We start from the raw sequence: 16,845 nt of genomic DNA on the forward strand, positions 1-16,845 counted from the left end.
GTGTGTGTGTGTGTGTGTGTGTGTACCTGGCCTGTTGTCTGTGGGTGTGGAGAGTAGGTCCTCCATGTGTGTGTGTGTGTGTGTGTGTGTGTGTGTGTGTGTGTGTGTGTGTGTGTGTGTGTGTGTGTGTGTGTGTGTGTGTGTGTACCTGGCCTGTTGTCTGTGGGCGTGGAGAGTAGGTCCTCCATGTGTGTGTGTGTGTGTGTGTGTGTGTGTGTGTGTGTGTGTGTGTGTGTGTGTGTGTGTGTGTGTGTGTGTGTGTGTGTGTGTGTGTGTGTGTGTACCTGGCCTGTTGTCTGTGGGCGTGGAGAGCAGGTCCTCCAGCTGTGCGTCCCTGAGTCCCTCTACCCACTGCAGATGGAGCGCGTGCAGCAGGGGACAGCTGGCCGTGCAGAGAGCCGCCACCGCCGCCCACGAACACCCCGCCAGACGCAGCTCTCGCAGACCTACACACACGCACAATCGCACGCACACACACACACACACACAGCACAACAAACCAAAATATTTAATGGCAGTGGGGACTGCGAACACCCCGCCAGACGCAGCTCTCGCAGACCTACACACACGCACGCACGCACATGCACACACACACACAGCACAACAAACAAAATATTTAATGGCAGTGGGGACTGCGAACACCCCGCCAGACGCAGCTCTTGCAGACCTACACACACACGCGCGCGCACGCACGCACGCACACACACACGCACACGCACGCACACGCACACACACACACACACACACAGCACAACAAACCAAAATATTTAATGGCAGTGGGGACTGACAAAAATGTCCTCACAGCCACAAACGTCCTCAGAGTAAAAGGTGAAATATCGGCTTGTGGCCCTTGCCGTAGTGGTACACACGCATGTACACACTTCATTCATGGGAAACTCAGGCAAGGGGGGCTGAAACTAATGCAATATCCTGGCAAAATCCTTGTTCTAAATTGATGACATTTAATGCGATTTAGAAGTGCAACCAGGAGCAGAGCCATACAGTGGAGACTAGTGTCTTTGCACAGGTGAGCTGTTGTACACACAGAGAACATGATGGATACATAAAGCATGGACTAATTGCATGATGCACGGCTAATTTGGCAAATAAATTTAGCTCATTTCATAAGTAGAGTCCTCAGCACAAGCACAAGACCGTATTTTTTGGTTAAATCAATTACATATGCATACATACATACATACAACTGTTCAGTAAATACCGGTATGACTTCCTTTTAAACGGTGTGTGTGTGTGTGTGTGTGTGTGTGTGTGTGTGTGTGTGTGTGTGTGTGTGTGTGTGTGTGTGTGTGTGTGTGTGTGTGTGTGTGTGTGTGTGTGTGTGCCCCAACTTGTCTTTGTCTTAGAGGTGTGTGCGTGCGTGCGTGCGTTAGGGCTGGCTGGGCGATATGGAAAAAAAACAATATCACGATATGGATCACTTTATATCACGATAATGATATATATCACGATATAGCACAATTGCATACGTTTTCAGTTATTCTCTTTATTTGCTCTTTATTTTTTCATGTCGCAAAGCAACCTTTCTTTAAAATGGATGTTTTTATTCTTATTTTTTACAGTTACATTAACTTATAGTGCAGTGTTTCCCAACCTTTTTTGAGCCAGGGCACACTTTTTCCCTTCAAAAAATCTCGCGGCACACCACCAACCAAAAATGATGAAATAATGAAAACAAATTATAGTAGCCGCCTAACAATATAGTCATTCTTATAAAAGTGTCTTGAATAGCAATCAAATAAACAAAAACAAAAAAAATTGTTTATCATCTTTTAAGTTTCCTCTTTCAAATAAAAAGTGCACTTAACATGTCCCTTCTTAAGGAAGCTATAAACTTCAAAGTAGGCCTAGGCCTACTATTTACAAATTGTTATTCTGTCCAAAAGCATTCTATTTGCAGGAATAGGGCCTTCAGAAAATAATGCTTAGTCTGACAGTAACAATGATATTTAGGAAAGATTTCACTGTTACAATATGGATATGCATGTTTAATGTCAATCTCTGTTCCATGCCTTGCCAAATAGAACGCTTTCTGTGATTGCGTCTCCATCCACAAAACGCACATTGCCAGGAGTTGCGCATGTCCACTAATATCAGCCTCGTCAAGTTGCAACGCAAATTTCTCACGGATACGTATCTTTTCCAAAACCACACTTTCGATGTCTGGAAATTGTGTTATTTGAGAGAGGGACTTTGGCTATTTCTTTAACTGCTTCAGGTCCAAGCATCTCATTTACAATGGCTTTGCAGGCAGGTAATATTAGCGTCTCTGCCACTTTGTGACTTTTTTTTATTTAGCTACAAGTTCAGCTACGTGGTAGCTAGCTTTAAGGTTCTCTCGTTTACCTGTTTTCCCTCATAAATGTTGCTTGGTTCTCTGTTTGCTTACGCAGGCCAACAAAATAGTCTGCACTCTTGTTTTGTGAAGGGTGTTTCGTTTACATACCAAGCACAATGGAATCGGTGCCGTTGCATCCCACGTACAAGTACCGGTAGTCCTAAATCCAAATGAAATGTAACTCTTTGTATTGACTCGAGCTCACGGCACGGCATTTGCCTTTTTTTGACAGCTACTACAATGCAATTCGCTACCTGCTGCCACCTAGTGATAAGGAATTATTACATGATTAGGACGCCAGTCAACAGCAGACACTACATAATGACATATAGGCATTATTTGCTGATAATAATGAATTCTTTTTTTCTCTCTCTTTTTTTTTTGAAAACAAGAATTTTCCACGGCACACCTGACGATCTCTCACGGCACACTAGTGTGCCGCGGCACAGTGGTTGGGAAACACTGGCTTATAGTGTGTATTGTGACAACATGAAATGTAATTAAATGATATTCAATTGTACAAAATTGATAAAACTACTATCACAAAATAAACGATATAGGAGAAAGGTCACGATATGCACTTTTATATCACGATAACGATATATATCGTCATATTGCCCAGCCCTAGCGTGCGTGCGTGCGTGCGTGCGTGCGTGCGTGCGTGCATGCGTTGCGTGCGTGCGTGCATGCGTGTCCTACCAGGCAGCCTGTTGATGAGCCAGCTGAGCTGCTTCTTGGAGATGTTGGTCCAGCTGAGGTCCAGGGTGGCGGGCTGCCTGCGTACGATGCCGCTCAGCATCAGAGGACTGATGGACTTGCAGCGGCTCAGGTCGATACGCGCCCACAACCGCTTGTCACAACACCTGCGGATAACATGACATAACATTACATTTTGTCACAACAGCTGCGGATAAAATGACATAACATTACATTTTGTCACAACACCTGGGGAGAACATTACATAACATTACATTTTGTCACAACACCTGGGGGTAACATTACATTTTGTCACAACACCTGGGGAGAACATTACATAACATTACATTTTGTCACAACACCTGGGGATAATAACATTACATAACATTACATTTTGTCACAACACCTGGGGGTAACATTACATAACATTACATTTTATCACAACACCTGGGGGTAACATTACATAACATTACATTTTAGAACTTGCACTTTATGTAAGGGTATTGTATAGGTCAGTGATTTTCAACCTATGGGTCGGGGCCCACTGCTGGGCCCTGAAGGTATACCAAGTGGGCCTTGAAATAATATTCTAAAAATTATCATCACATTTTGGTGTGTGTTGCTGCAGATTTATGTAAGTTTTATTCGTAATCGGGTCAGAGGTGGGCCCCGAACATTTGTGACAATTTCGAGTGGGCCCCAAGTTGGAAAAGGTTGGGAACCCCTGGTATAGGTACTCTAGGTGTAATGTATGTGTACTGTCTGTGTCTTAGTCTCTATGTTCACACCTTAAGTCTATGTCTATGTGTCTATGTATGGCATAGTCTGAAATTATGGAAGTACGTAGCGCACATTTTTAGTTATATTTTTTATTGTTTGGGGGTGGGAGTTAATAAGCAAGGCTTCATCCCACTCCTTTTCAGTTGCACACAATAATGGTACTTGTATTTATTTAATTGGCTGCTTGTTGTTCTTGTGTTTCATCTGAAATAAATCAAAATCAAATCAAATCAAATATGTGTGCATGGGAAAGTAAGAAAAGGAATTTCAATTCTTTGTATGACCAGTGCATGTAGAGAAATTGACAAAAAAACTGACTTGACTCGACTTGACATTACATTTAGCTTGAGTTTATTTTCCTTCCTTAATTTCCAATGGAATTAATCAAGTTATTCTACTCTACTGTATTATAATAGCTTGTATCCAAAGCCAATAGGGTATTACATGGTGTTGGTTACATTCCCTGTAGTAATGTGGGGTTACAGGGAAAGGCCTTGTTCAAGGGTATTTCAGCTAAACACACACGCATGCACGCACACACACACACACACACTCTAATTGCCTTGTGAAACAAACATTCAAGTTACATATGAGCTAATTATTTTGTGAAAAAATGGTTTGTGGTTGACAAATCATTCTAATCGAGCACAAATGCACGCATGAACACACACAGAGACAGACACACACACTTCAAATGGGAAGACCAAGTCACTCACACACACACGCGCGCACACACACTCACACACACACGCACACACTCACGCATACACGCTGACACATGCACACACACTTCCCAAGGATAGATGGGCCAGAGCAGACGCTTGGCCAGTCGAGGTTAAGTGTTGTCAGGTGACTTCTCTCATTAGGGAAGTGTACCCAAGCCGTCTGTAGTGAAGTTAATCTATAGGCCATTCCCCACCGCAGCACAACGTGGTCACTGTTCCTGACCCTGACCTGCTCCACTTAAGGACACGGTCACCCCAAAGGCACTGTACACATTGACACTGACCTCCCACTAAACATGTCCAGCCGGTCTCAACAGCTAAACCTTACAAGGCTGCCTATGTGACCACTTAGCGGAAGACATCCCATTACTCACATTTCCCCCAATTATCAGCCACTTCCTTACGCTAGCGTAGTGTTTCTCAACGGGGGCGGTACCACCCCCCAGGGGGCATTGGGGAGCTCTAGGGGGGCGTTGAGAAGGATAAAGCTGAGAGGGGGCGGTGCTTAGTTGCCAGTGGGGGTTGCATTAGTCCGTTACATTTTTTAATAGTGAGGGGGCGTTGTCAGGCTTATGATGGGGTCAAGAGGGCATTGGGAGGCTTCTGAAGAGGCCAAGGGGGCGTTTGTTCAAAAAAGTTTGAGAACCACTGTGCTAGAGACACATAGCAGGCGAAACGAGCGAGGCGAAGAGAGGCCAAATTAAGTGTTCCATTCTGACAGCTCAACTGTCATCAGGTCGACACGGCGAATCAAATGGTATGAAACAGTTACGTTGTTGATTTGATTGGCCGCCGCAGGCAAAATTCGCTCCTCTACTAATTTGCACAATATTAAACTTGGTTGAATAATTTTGCCTCGCTTCGCTCCTGTTCGCTTGCCTTCGCCTCCCTCATAGGAATTAAACCACTATTTTGGGGCTTAATACAGTTAAAATCGATGGCCAGAGTTCATAAAGGTGGTAAAGTGTTTTATATTTCATGTAAGCCGTTGTCTTGCTTTAAGACAAGTTAAAAGAGGGAGCATGTCGCTAAGCTAGTGAAAGTCAATGCATCCGTGTAGCATGCTACATGCTACAGTGATCCATTGACTTTCACTAGCTTAGCTACATACTCCCTCTTTTAACTCGTCTTAAAGCAAGACAACGCTTAACATGAAAAATAAGACACTTAACCACCTTAATTAACCCCAGCCAATGATTTTAACTGTATTAAGCCCCAAAATAGTGGCATACCCCTTTAATGGCGAAGTTCGCCTCGCTTGGCCAAATTCACGTCTACATTACATTGCACTTGGCAGACGCTTTATAACCAAAGCGACATACAGTGTCTAGCGTAAGACTGTCAAGCCAGGTTATAGCAAGCAAACGCTTGGTGTTTAGGCTGCAATAACTTAGGATGAATGAACTGTGCAAATCCCTTTTCAATGTGCAGGACAAAGGCTGATTCCAATTCTGATTAAAAGAAGGTTCAGATTCAATGATGCATTTGAAGAAGTCCTCATGGTTGAAACGTTCTACCATGGAATGAAGGTAACAAAAGTATTTCAAGAGTTTATGGTTCGAATCCGGCCAGGGTCATTTCCCAGCCGTACCCCATCTCTGTCTACACATTAGCTTCCTGTCACTCTTAACTGTCCTACCCGGAATAAAGGCCCAAAAAGCCACAAAAAATAGAGAGTGTAGACTACACTGCAATTAATGCAATAACGTGTGTGTGTGCGTGTGTGCATGTACACGTTGCGTGCGTGCGTGTGTGTCGTACCAGGTAGCCTGCTGATGAGCCAGCAGCTGAGCAATGACTTGCCACTTTGGTGCAATGCTAGATCAACCCAACAGGCAAAATATTTTTTTCTTGCTAGAGTGCGTCTGGAATACAGGGCCTCCACTTTACAAGTTCCTACTCAAATGTTCAGACAATTTCAGATTATCACCACACTCACTATCGATTCCCGGTCTTGCAGATACACATGCACACACACTCAGGTCACAAATATTACCCTTCATTTCAGATTTAATCACCCCAGACTCACCATCGATTCCAGGCCTTAAAGCCACACAAACAGACACGCACATAGACACGCACGCACACACACACACACGCGCGCGCGCGCACACACACACACACGCACGCACACGCACGCACATGCACACACACACGTGCGCGCACGCACACACACACGTGCGCGCACGCACACACACACACACACACACACGCACGCGCACGCACGCACACGCACACACACAGTGTTCACTCGTTAACCACAACACACTTCGTATTTAAATCACCAGAGACTCACCATCGATTCCAGGTCTTGCAGACGCGCATGCAGACGCACAGCTCCTTGTGGGCCAGGTGCCTGAAGACGGCCGTCCAGAGCTCGCGGCGCATGGCGTGCTGGCGCCCGTTGGCCAGCAGCAGCGAGTCGGGCGGGGGGCTGATGGGCGGGGGCCGTATCACGTGACGCTCCTGCGGAGGCGACGAGGAGCAGGTGTTGTTGGGGGGCGAGCGGGTGATGTGGTGGGGGGTGCGCCCGTGAGGCGAAGGCGGAGGTGGTGGACTGCGGCTCCAGCTATGCTGCTGCTGCGGTGACAGGGTCGGCCTCCGGAGGGCGCTGGAGTTGCCGTTCCGCTCGTGGCCCGTGTAGAGCCAGTCGGCCAGGTCGCTGCCGTTACGCCGGCGGCCGCCATGTCCGTTACTCAGGAGGGGCTTCCTGTCTCCGTTCAACCTCCCGCCCCTTGAGTGATCTCGATCGTCGTCGTCTTCATCCTCGTCGTCCTCCTCCTCCTCCTCGTTCTCCTCGTCCTCTTCGATCTCCTGAGGCTCCGTTTTGATTGGCCGCCGGCTGCCGTGCTGGCCGTTCACAGGCTCCTCCTTCACCCGCACTTCCTGCTTCGGCTCCCTCTTGACTTGACTCGTCTTCTGCTGCGGTCGCACCTTCTGATTGGATCTGGGCTGGGTCCTGTCGACGGCTGATTGGCTGTCGCCGCCGCTGCTAGGCCCCGCCTTCGAAGACCTGTACTGCGCTTTGTTGCGCTCCTGTTTGCTCTTCCTGGACAGCAAACTGGTAGGAGGGCCCTTCTTCTTCTCCACTTTCTTCTCACTCCTCTCCTCCTCCTCCTCGTCCTCTTGTTCTTCCTCCCTCTCGTCATCCCCATCCTCCTCTTCCTCTTCACGCTCCTCCGAGCGCCCATACTCATCCTCCTCCTCTTCCTTCTCTACTTTGACAGATGCTAAAAGCTTGCCGGATGTGGAGTTCTCGGATTTTATGGTTTTTTTCTACAAAGAGACAGAGGAAAATACACCAGTGATCAGCAACACAGGCAACACTAATGCTTCATCAAGATGTAGGTGTCATTTTATGTCATTGTCTCTTTGTCAGTGAATGAACGTATAATACAAAGCTTAGAATGAATAGAAAGAGAGAGTGTAAGTAGACGCAGCGAGAAATCAGGAGAGAGAAAGAGTGAGCAAGTGAGATAAAGGGAGGGAAAGAGAAAGAGAGAGAGAGAAAGAGAGAGAGAGAGAGAAAGAGAAAGAGAGAGAGAAATAGAGGTGCGTTTGTAATGTTCTTGTTCATGATGCTTTTTCGTCCTGATGATTGTTGGGTTAGAGTCCGCTGAAATCGTTGGCAATACGTCTCGTGTACAAACAGGCATTTCACTAAAGCAAATTTGAATGGAAATGAATTGAGAGAGAGAAACAAACAGACAGAAAGAGAATGAGTGGAAGACAGATAAACAGAACGAGCCGGACAGAAAGAAAAAAAGAACAAAAACGGCCCCCACCTACTGCCCTGCATTCTAACGGTACAGTATTTATGTTTTGTCTGACCTTTTTCCTGGCACTGGGCTCAGCGTCCGCGTCAAACAGCTTCCTCTTCTTCCGCAGTGGGTTCTCCTCCAGCTTGGGCCGCGATTGGCCCTCGCCGTGGGAACGCTTGCTCAGAAGAGGCACCTCCCCTGCCTTGGGCCGGGCGGATGAAGACGTCGTAGTAGATACATCCTCTCTGTCCTCCGCCGCCGCCGCCGCTGCCTTGCGCTTGTCCAGGGAGGGCACCGTGGGGGAGCCGGTGTCGGTGGTGAAGGTGGGGCTGGGGCTGGGCGGCTCGTCTTTGGGGTCCCGGAGGGGGTGACCGCCCGGGGTGGTAGCAGGGTCCCGCCTGCTGCTACCGTCCTTGAGCAGCGAGCCCGGCAGGTTGGAGGCGTACTTGAAGCCCGGCCCCCTTTTTTGCTTGTTGGCCAAAAGGGGGGAGAAGACGGGGGGGATACGACTTTATACCTCGCGTCTTATGATACGGGCACACTCACATAGAAAACCTTTTTTTCCTGATTTCCTGAATTGCTAACATCTCATCCTGACCATATCACTACATGATGATTAACAGAGATTACACATATTCTTTATCACGTGTGATTTCGAAGACAAACAGGAATGTCAGCCTTCACTTGCATTGTCACCTGTAGCAGATAACAATGTGCATCTTTCAACATAGCATGTGAGTCTTTAAAGGGACACTGTGCAGGAAATGGTCAAAAAAAGGTACTCTCACACAGTGTCCCTTTAAACGGAACCTGTTATCAGCGACTTAGCAATAGTTGTTATCATTAGGCAACACTACGCTGCGGCTGATGATTCACGGCAGTGAACTCTGACTCATTTGTACTTGAACTCAGACTGAACTCTGAATGACCTTGTGTTACACTGAGTGCAGTGACTTGCAAAGAATATCCCAATTTTAAACAAGATTCATTTTGAGTCATGTAAACTCACTAGTCATTCTGAATGTGCTTGTTTTTCGGGAATATTTTGGTGGTAGAACGCTGTGCCACAGACGCAACCGGAATATTCCGGAACTTTGAATAATGACAATTTTCTGTGTGGAACTGAAATTCTCCATGTAACTGCATTCACAGATTTCCACACTACTGAGTCATTCAAAATTACAGCGATTTCAACTCCCAACAATTTCCCTTTTTTTAAAAAGGTGACAGCCGGCCCAGATGCTTACTTTCCCCGACTTGCCGGCGTGGTTGCACTTGGGACACTCCCAGCAATTGGGGAGCTCGTCGTTCACGGTGCCACTGGAGTCCTTCACCTAGGGAAGGCAGAAAGGAAAACACCACATTTTACTAATATTTCTAGTATTTGTAAAACTTTTTTGAAATCAACCAAGCCTGTCACCAAAGACCACCATCTTAAAAAAATAAAAAAATAAAAAAAATAAAAACATTCAAAAACTTAAAAAACTAGACAGTTCCAGGAAGCACTCCAACTGGACTTCATTCTGACACCACATTTTACATTAATATTACACTTATTACACAAACACTTACGACAACTGAGGAATGTGGAAAAATAGCATTTTTACATGGCATTACACTGGGCTTGGCTGACACTTTTATTTAGAGTGGCTTAATTAACTGTTATTAAATTATTGACATTATTTTAGTTATCGACACCTAGAGATTTCCCATTTCCTCTAGGGATCAATTAAGTTACTCTACTCTAATCAATGACCTTACACAAGGCTGACACCTTTACCCGTAGTGACTTTAAGGTTATGTTAGTTTCAGGGACAGTCTCCCTGGAGCGAAGTGGTGTTAAGGGTGATTTATGCCTCCAGACCAACTTCCCTGCGTCGTGATACAGTGAGCCGCGCAGTTAACGGAGTCAAGCCCCCCCGTTAATCGATTAAAAAACAATCACAATTAATCGACAATTCAACTGACAAGAGACCCAGGTGAAATGGGCATGTGAAGAGTGTGTGTGAAGAGGGGTGTGAATAGTGGGAATATTTAAATCACCTTTGGATTAAATAATTGAAATAGAATTAATTTAAATGTGGTATTTCATCTCAATCTTTAATTAAAATATTTAAATTTACGTTTTTTTTCGAGGAACATTGAGATTTCGGGAGGAAAACGCAGCTTATCAATTAATCGTAAGTCAATCGATAAGGCTATCAACTAATGATTAATGAATTAATCGATAATTTGCATCCCTACTCACTACGTTGAGGCTCTAAACAGAGCGTAACCCGCCCTTAAGATGCCTTGCTCAAAGGGCACTTCAATACTCTCCTGCACCCTCATCAATAGCTGATCAGATATTTCCACACCCACTTTCTTCCTATCGACATGGGACTCAAACCTATACCCATCTGTCCTCCAGATATCATTTTTCTAACCTCGCTCCCTCACCCTAATATCCAACTACGTACATGCAGTAGTATATACCCCACGTCATTGTCTACACTAAAGTGTGCTGCTTTCAATCTCATGCTGAATATGCATAGTGAAAATTGTGTAAAATGATGTGAATAGTGACAACAATTCTCACAGCTTCTCCCACGTTTTGCCACCATTTTACTTTTCCAAACCCCTCAGCAGAGTCTGCGATGCAGGCACTTCAGCCTTGAGGATGCAGGTCTGCAGTGCAGTACAAGGAAGCGTTTCTTATTCACTCCCCCATACACACTTTCCACACCTCTACGGAATTAGAACCGGTTACCCTCCCCGGCCATCCCACAGCTGTGTGGTTGTATAATGTATGGTAGTGTGTGTATTAGGACTGGCTACGTGCTGTATTTTACTGGGCCGTCATGGTCTAATGGCTAGGGAGTTGTTCTTGGAATCAGTGATGGACAAAGTAAAAGTAAAAGTACTTTTGTGGTGTAATTACAGCAGTAGCACGTGATATTACATAGCTGTTACACCATTTACTCCATTGTAACTACCTATTGAGATAGGTTTTTATTGTTTTTCAGTAATAACACAGTCTAACAAGGACCCACCACAAACTCAATCCAATTTATGCAGAATCAGCTTATCGCAAGACAAGTACATTGGTCTACTTTTTACACAGATAAGTTACCCGTGTTGGACAGAAACTGTGTCTCTTTTTTTTTACTTTTACTTTTACTTTGTCCACCACTGCTTGAAATTGCTTGGGATCAAAGGTTTGCATATGATCCCATCCCAACATCAGCAGGGAAAAAATGAATGGGTGGTCGCCCGTCCACACTCTTATACAGAACATGCTGTAGCTGAAATGCCCTTCAGCAAGTCACCAAACCCCTCCTAACTAGCTGTAAGTAACCATCACCAAACCCCTCCTAACCAGCGGTAACCATCACCAAACTCTTCCTAACTAGCGGTAACCATCACCAAACCCCTCCTAACTGGCTGTAACCATCACCAAACCCCTCCTAACTAGCGGTAACCATCACCAAACCCCTCCTAACTAGCTGTAACTTGGGCTGGGAAATATGACGATATATATCGTTATCGTGATATAAAAGTGCATATTGTGACCTTTCTCCTATATCGTTTATATCATGATAGTAATTTTATCAATTTTATACAATTGAATATCATTTAATTACATTTCATGTTGTGACAACACACACTATAAGTTAATGTAACTGTAAAAATAAGAATAAAAACATCCATTTTAAAGAAAGGTTGCTTTGCGACATGAAAAAATAAAGAGCAAATAAAGAGAATAACTGAAAACGTATGCAATTGTGCTATATCGTGATATATATCGTTATCGTGATATAAAGTGATCCATATCGTGATCGATCCATATTGGTTTTTTTCCATATCGCCCAGCCCTAGCTGTAACCATCACCAAACCCCTCCTAACTAGCGGTAACCATCACCAAACCCCTCCTAGCTAGCGGTCACCATCACCAAACCCCTCCTAACTAGCTGTAACCATCACCAAACCCCTCCTAACTAGCGGTAACCATCACCAAACTCTTCCTAACTAGCGGTAACCATTACCAAACCCCTCCTAACTAGCTGTCACCATCACCAAACCCCTCTTAACTAGCTGTAATCATCACCAAACCCCTCTTAACTAGCTGTAACCATTATCAAACTCCTCTTAACTAGCGGTCACCATCACCAAACCCCTCCTAACTAGCGGTCACCATTACCAATATTCTGCACCTGACTAACGATAAGCTAGAGGTGGGGGTAAGCACCACTCACTTTCTTCAAAGAAATCTGCAACAGTGTCTGTGGCAAAGTGCCCTAATGTTATGACTGCAACTGGAAATATGGAGCCTAGCATTCACCATGTGATGTCATTACGCACACATTACAGACAAACACTGAGATGTGCCCTTGTCTACAGGAACACCTTTTCATCTCTCAACATTTTTAAGAATTCTTTTGTCCCTAGAGGAATAAGGGCAATTAATAATACAGGTTTTTAGACTTAATCAACCTCTTCCCTGCTCTTTAATTGTTCTTGTTATGTATTGTATTTATTGTTGTAGGCCTACTCATTATATTTATTACTCAGCTCAGCTATTTTATTCTTTTAAACACTCTACTGAGTGCTAATGTACATTTTTATATTCACTTAATATTTAAATGTACTTTTATAATAACCTGTCCTCCTCTTCTGCTTTGTACAGGTGCAGTGTCTGAATGCTTGATTGTGTTCTTGTGGGATTATTGTCTTTATGTTTGTAATGTCTGTGGTGAAACTGAAGACAAATTTCCACTCTGTGGATAATAAAGTATTTGTATTTCTATTCTTTCTCCACACACAGACACGCACACACACACACACGCATACACGCACAGACACACACGCATACATGCACATGCACAAACGTACAGTACGCTCGCACAAATACACGCACGTACACACGCACACACACAATTACATACACACACACACTCACGCACGCACACACGCACACACACACACACACTCTCACACACACACCACAGCAGTGTTGCGTACGTATCTGACCTTGAGGCAGTTGGGGTGTGTGATCTCGTTGCAGATGGAGCACTCCATCAGGGTGAGCTTGAACTTGTCCTCCTCCTCCTCCGCCTGCTCCTCCTTCCCCGCCTCACCACACACACCACACACCGCCGTGTGGGGAAGCACCGGCTACACACAAAACACACACACATAGAAAGGTTTACACCAGTGGTTCTTAACCTGGGGTGCGGGAACCCCCTGGGGATGCGCCTGAGATTTCAGGGGGTGCGCGGGATTTTGATTATGTTGAGGTTGCGACTAAATTTTTTGTTTGGAACATTATATTTAGTCCAATTTAAGACAAAATTAAAACACGTTTGGTCCCCATTTAAAGTCATTAAGGTATTGATTAATGTCCCAAGCCAGAATTATTGCAATTAATCACTTAAAATAATTTTTAGCATGTATACACATGTAGAAGTTCGGGTTGGGGGTGTGTGATACAGGTAAGGGGGTGTGTTAAGGAAAAAAGGTTAAGAACCACTGGTTTACACAATACATTACTTAGCTGATGGTATTTTGGTCCACAGCAACTTAGTTATTTAGGTACAGGGTACTGGTTACGGTCCCTGGAGCAGTGTGGGATTAGGTGCCTTGCTCAAGGCCACTTCAGCCATGGATGAAGGTGCTGGTGAGGGCGGGATTTAAACCTGCAACCCTCCGACCTAAAGACCAGCGCTATAATCTTTGAGCCATATTGGCTGCCCCTGTATTGTGCACACATGCCCAAATGCGTAAACACACACGCCACCATATGAAGGACCTCCTGCTACAGTAAGAAATGCACAGACATACTGTGTAGGGGTTCATATACGTACACAGGCATATGCACCGACATGCATACACACCCACATAATGCTTTTACACATATATTTATACTTTATACATAAACGTGTACACCTACACACACACGCTACAGGACACACACACACACACATACACACACACACAAACATATGCAGATGTGCCGTACCGCGATGCACTGCCTGATGCAGGACTGTTTCATGCATTTACACATACACTTATACTTTATACATAAACGTGTACACCTACACACACACGCTACAGGACACACACACGCTACAGGACACACACACACACACTAGAGGATGACATTTTTCAGGAATTCCCGCGGATCCCGCAGGTCCTGTGGGATTCCCGTGGGATGGGAGTCAAAATTTTAAAGATGAACGGGAGCAGGCAGGAACGGGAATAAAGATGAATGGGAGCGGGCAGGAGCGGGAATAAAAATTAACGAGAATGGGAATGCCACTTATTTTTTCTTAAAAAAACAAACAAACAAAAAAGCCTAGTTTTTTTGAAGAAACGGGAGTGGGGGTGATTTTGAATGGGAGTGGGCAGGATTGGGAGGATTCTTTTCAGGAGTGGACGGGATGGGATTTGTTTCTTTTACTCCAGTCCGGGATGGGACGGGATGGGATTTCTTTTCTGGGACCGGGATGGGACGGGAGTGAAAATCCACTCCTGCGTCATGCTCTAACACACACACACAAAAACAAACACGTGCAGATGTCCCATTACGTACCGCGATGCACTGTCTCATGATGCAGGACTGCTTCATGCGTCCCGGCCCGCCAAACTTCTTCATGTCCTTGCAGAAGTGGCACTCGCCGCACTCCGTCCGCGTGCACGCCTCGCACTTCCTGCATCGCGTCCGCCGCCGTCGCGAGCCCGACGATGACACACGCCCCCCGGACACCTTGCCACCACCGCCGCCCACGGCCGAGGGAGAGCCGCCCGTCGCCTTGGCGACTTTGGCCGGCCGGTTGTTGGCTGAGCGCTGCATGAGGAAGAAACGAGGACATGAGACATGAGGTACAGTAATGCCAGCGCTTCTCAACAGGGGGGTCGGGACCCCATGTGGGTTACCTGAAATGTTTAGGTGTGAAAAAAAAACCTTAGTTTTTCAGAAATATCAATAGGCTTATTTGCCTACAAGTTAGGTCAGTTGTGTGTGTGTCTGTGTGTGTGTGTGTGTGTGTGTGGGGGGGGGGGTCTGTTTTCTCCCTCTCCCTCTCATGGCTGCCCCGGTAGTGTGTGTGTGTGTGTGTGTGTGTGTGTGTGTGTGTGTGTGTGTGTGTGTGTGTGTGTGTGTGTGTGTGTGTGTGTGTGTGTGTGTGTGTGTGTGTGTGTGTGTGTGTGTGTGTGTGTGTGTGTGTGTGTGTGCGCGCGCGCGCGCGTGCCTGTGTGCGTGTTGGGGGGGGGGGGGGGGTGGGTCAGTCAGTCATGGATGGGTAAGGTTAGGGTGTCAGGTTTGTAGCCTGATAATTGCTGCTTTGATTCCTAAACACAGCCAGGTCTGTGGGAGTGGATGACCAGTCCTCTCCCCCATCCTGCTCCACGAATGAGGTACGTCCTGGCCCTGAGTATAATACCGCGCCACAGCACTGCTCCCTTGTGGCGTCAGTTGGGCTGCCCTGTGTCAGTTGGGCTGCCTCCTTTCACAGGTGAGGCATAAGTGCAAATTCATTGTGAGTTCTGTGTGCTGTGGAGTGCTTTGTCACAATGACAGAGAGAGAGAGAGAGCGAGAGAGCGAGAGAGCGAGAGAGAGAGAGAGAGAGAGAGAGAGAGAGAGAGAGAGAGAGAGAGAGAGAGAGAGAGAGAGAGAGAGAGAGAGAGCACACAGGAAAGATGGAGAATTGTATTGTGTAATAACCGTTGAATGACATAAGCAAAAATCACTCTAATGTTCCAGTAATTTCACTTCCTGTTTCACACCCATTCTTATCTTTTACTTTCAACTACTGTATAACGAAGGCTAGATGCCAGGAAACACACACATGCCATGTCACTCCTGACTTAACCAACTGGTCAATTCTCCTTACCTTGCAATGAAGTCCAACAAGAACACAAAGCTAAAACTTTCTATAACAACAAGCAATACTCTGCAAACACGTTCAACGAGTCAAAGAACATTTAAAACATTAAGATAAAACATAAACATAGTACTCCTTATGCTAAGGATCTTAAGAGACGCATCTCCCTGAACTTGTTTGACTGGGTGTTAGTTACAGGAAGTGTTCCTGAAATAAACCATCACATTCTCTAGGAAACACAGGTTCAAGACCTCACGCTTTACACAGACAGCAGGAAATGTAAAATAGGAGAAGGGCAACGGCCAGGGTTAAGGACTGGCTTAGAACTCTGCAGCAGGGGCATGCCTGTGTGTGAATGTGTGTGTGCGTGTGTGTGTGTGTGTGTGTGAGAATGTGTGTGTGTGCGTGTGTGTGTGTGTGCGTGTGCATGTGTGTGCGTGTGTGCGCGCGCGTGTGTGTGTGTGTGTGTGTGTGTGTGTGTTTGTGTGTGAATGTGTGTGTGTGCGTGGGTGGGCGTGTATACGCGCACCCACGTGTGTGTGTGTCTCTTTATGTGTGCATATGAGCGAGCGAGTAACAGAGAGAGAGATAGAGAAAGAGAGAGAGACAGAGACAAAACAGAGACAGAGAGAGAGAGAGAGAGAGAGAGAGAGAGAGAAAGAA

At 45.8% G+C, this 16,845-nt stretch overlaps 1 protein-coding gene across 1 annotated transcript in view; it reads right to left on the reverse strand.

The window, feature by feature from the left end:
- kdm2bb (lysine (K)-specific demethylase 2Bb) overlaps positions 1 to 16,845 on the reverse strand; it is an 81,005-nt gene that overhangs the window by 7,607 nt on the left and 56,553 nt on the right. The window contains exons 13-19 of the mRNA XM_063210794.1: positions 14,891 to 15,145; positions 13,330 to 13,473; positions 9,566 to 9,652; positions 8,389 to 8,787; positions 6,854 to 7,833; positions 3,056 to 3,219; positions 285 to 446 (exon numbers count right to left, since the gene is read on the reverse strand). Coding sequence (XP_063066864.1) covers positions 285 to 446; positions 3,056 to 3,219; positions 6,854 to 7,833; positions 8,389 to 8,787; positions 9,566 to 9,652; positions 13,330 to 13,473; positions 14,891 to 15,145 — 2,191 coding nt within the window. The remainder of the gene's footprint in view (positions 1 to 284; positions 447 to 3,055; positions 3,220 to 6,853; positions 7,834 to 8,388; positions 8,788 to 9,565; positions 9,653 to 13,329; positions 13,474 to 14,890; positions 15,146 to 16,845) is intronic.

This window comes from Engraulis encrasicolus, chromosome 11 (assembly GCF_034702125.1).
Source record: "Engraulis encrasicolus isolate BLACKSEA-1 chromosome 11, IST_EnEncr_1.0, whole genome shotgun sequence".
Lineage (NCBI taxonomy): Eukaryota > Metazoa > Chordata > Actinopteri > Clupeiformes > Engraulidae > Engraulis > Engraulis encrasicolus.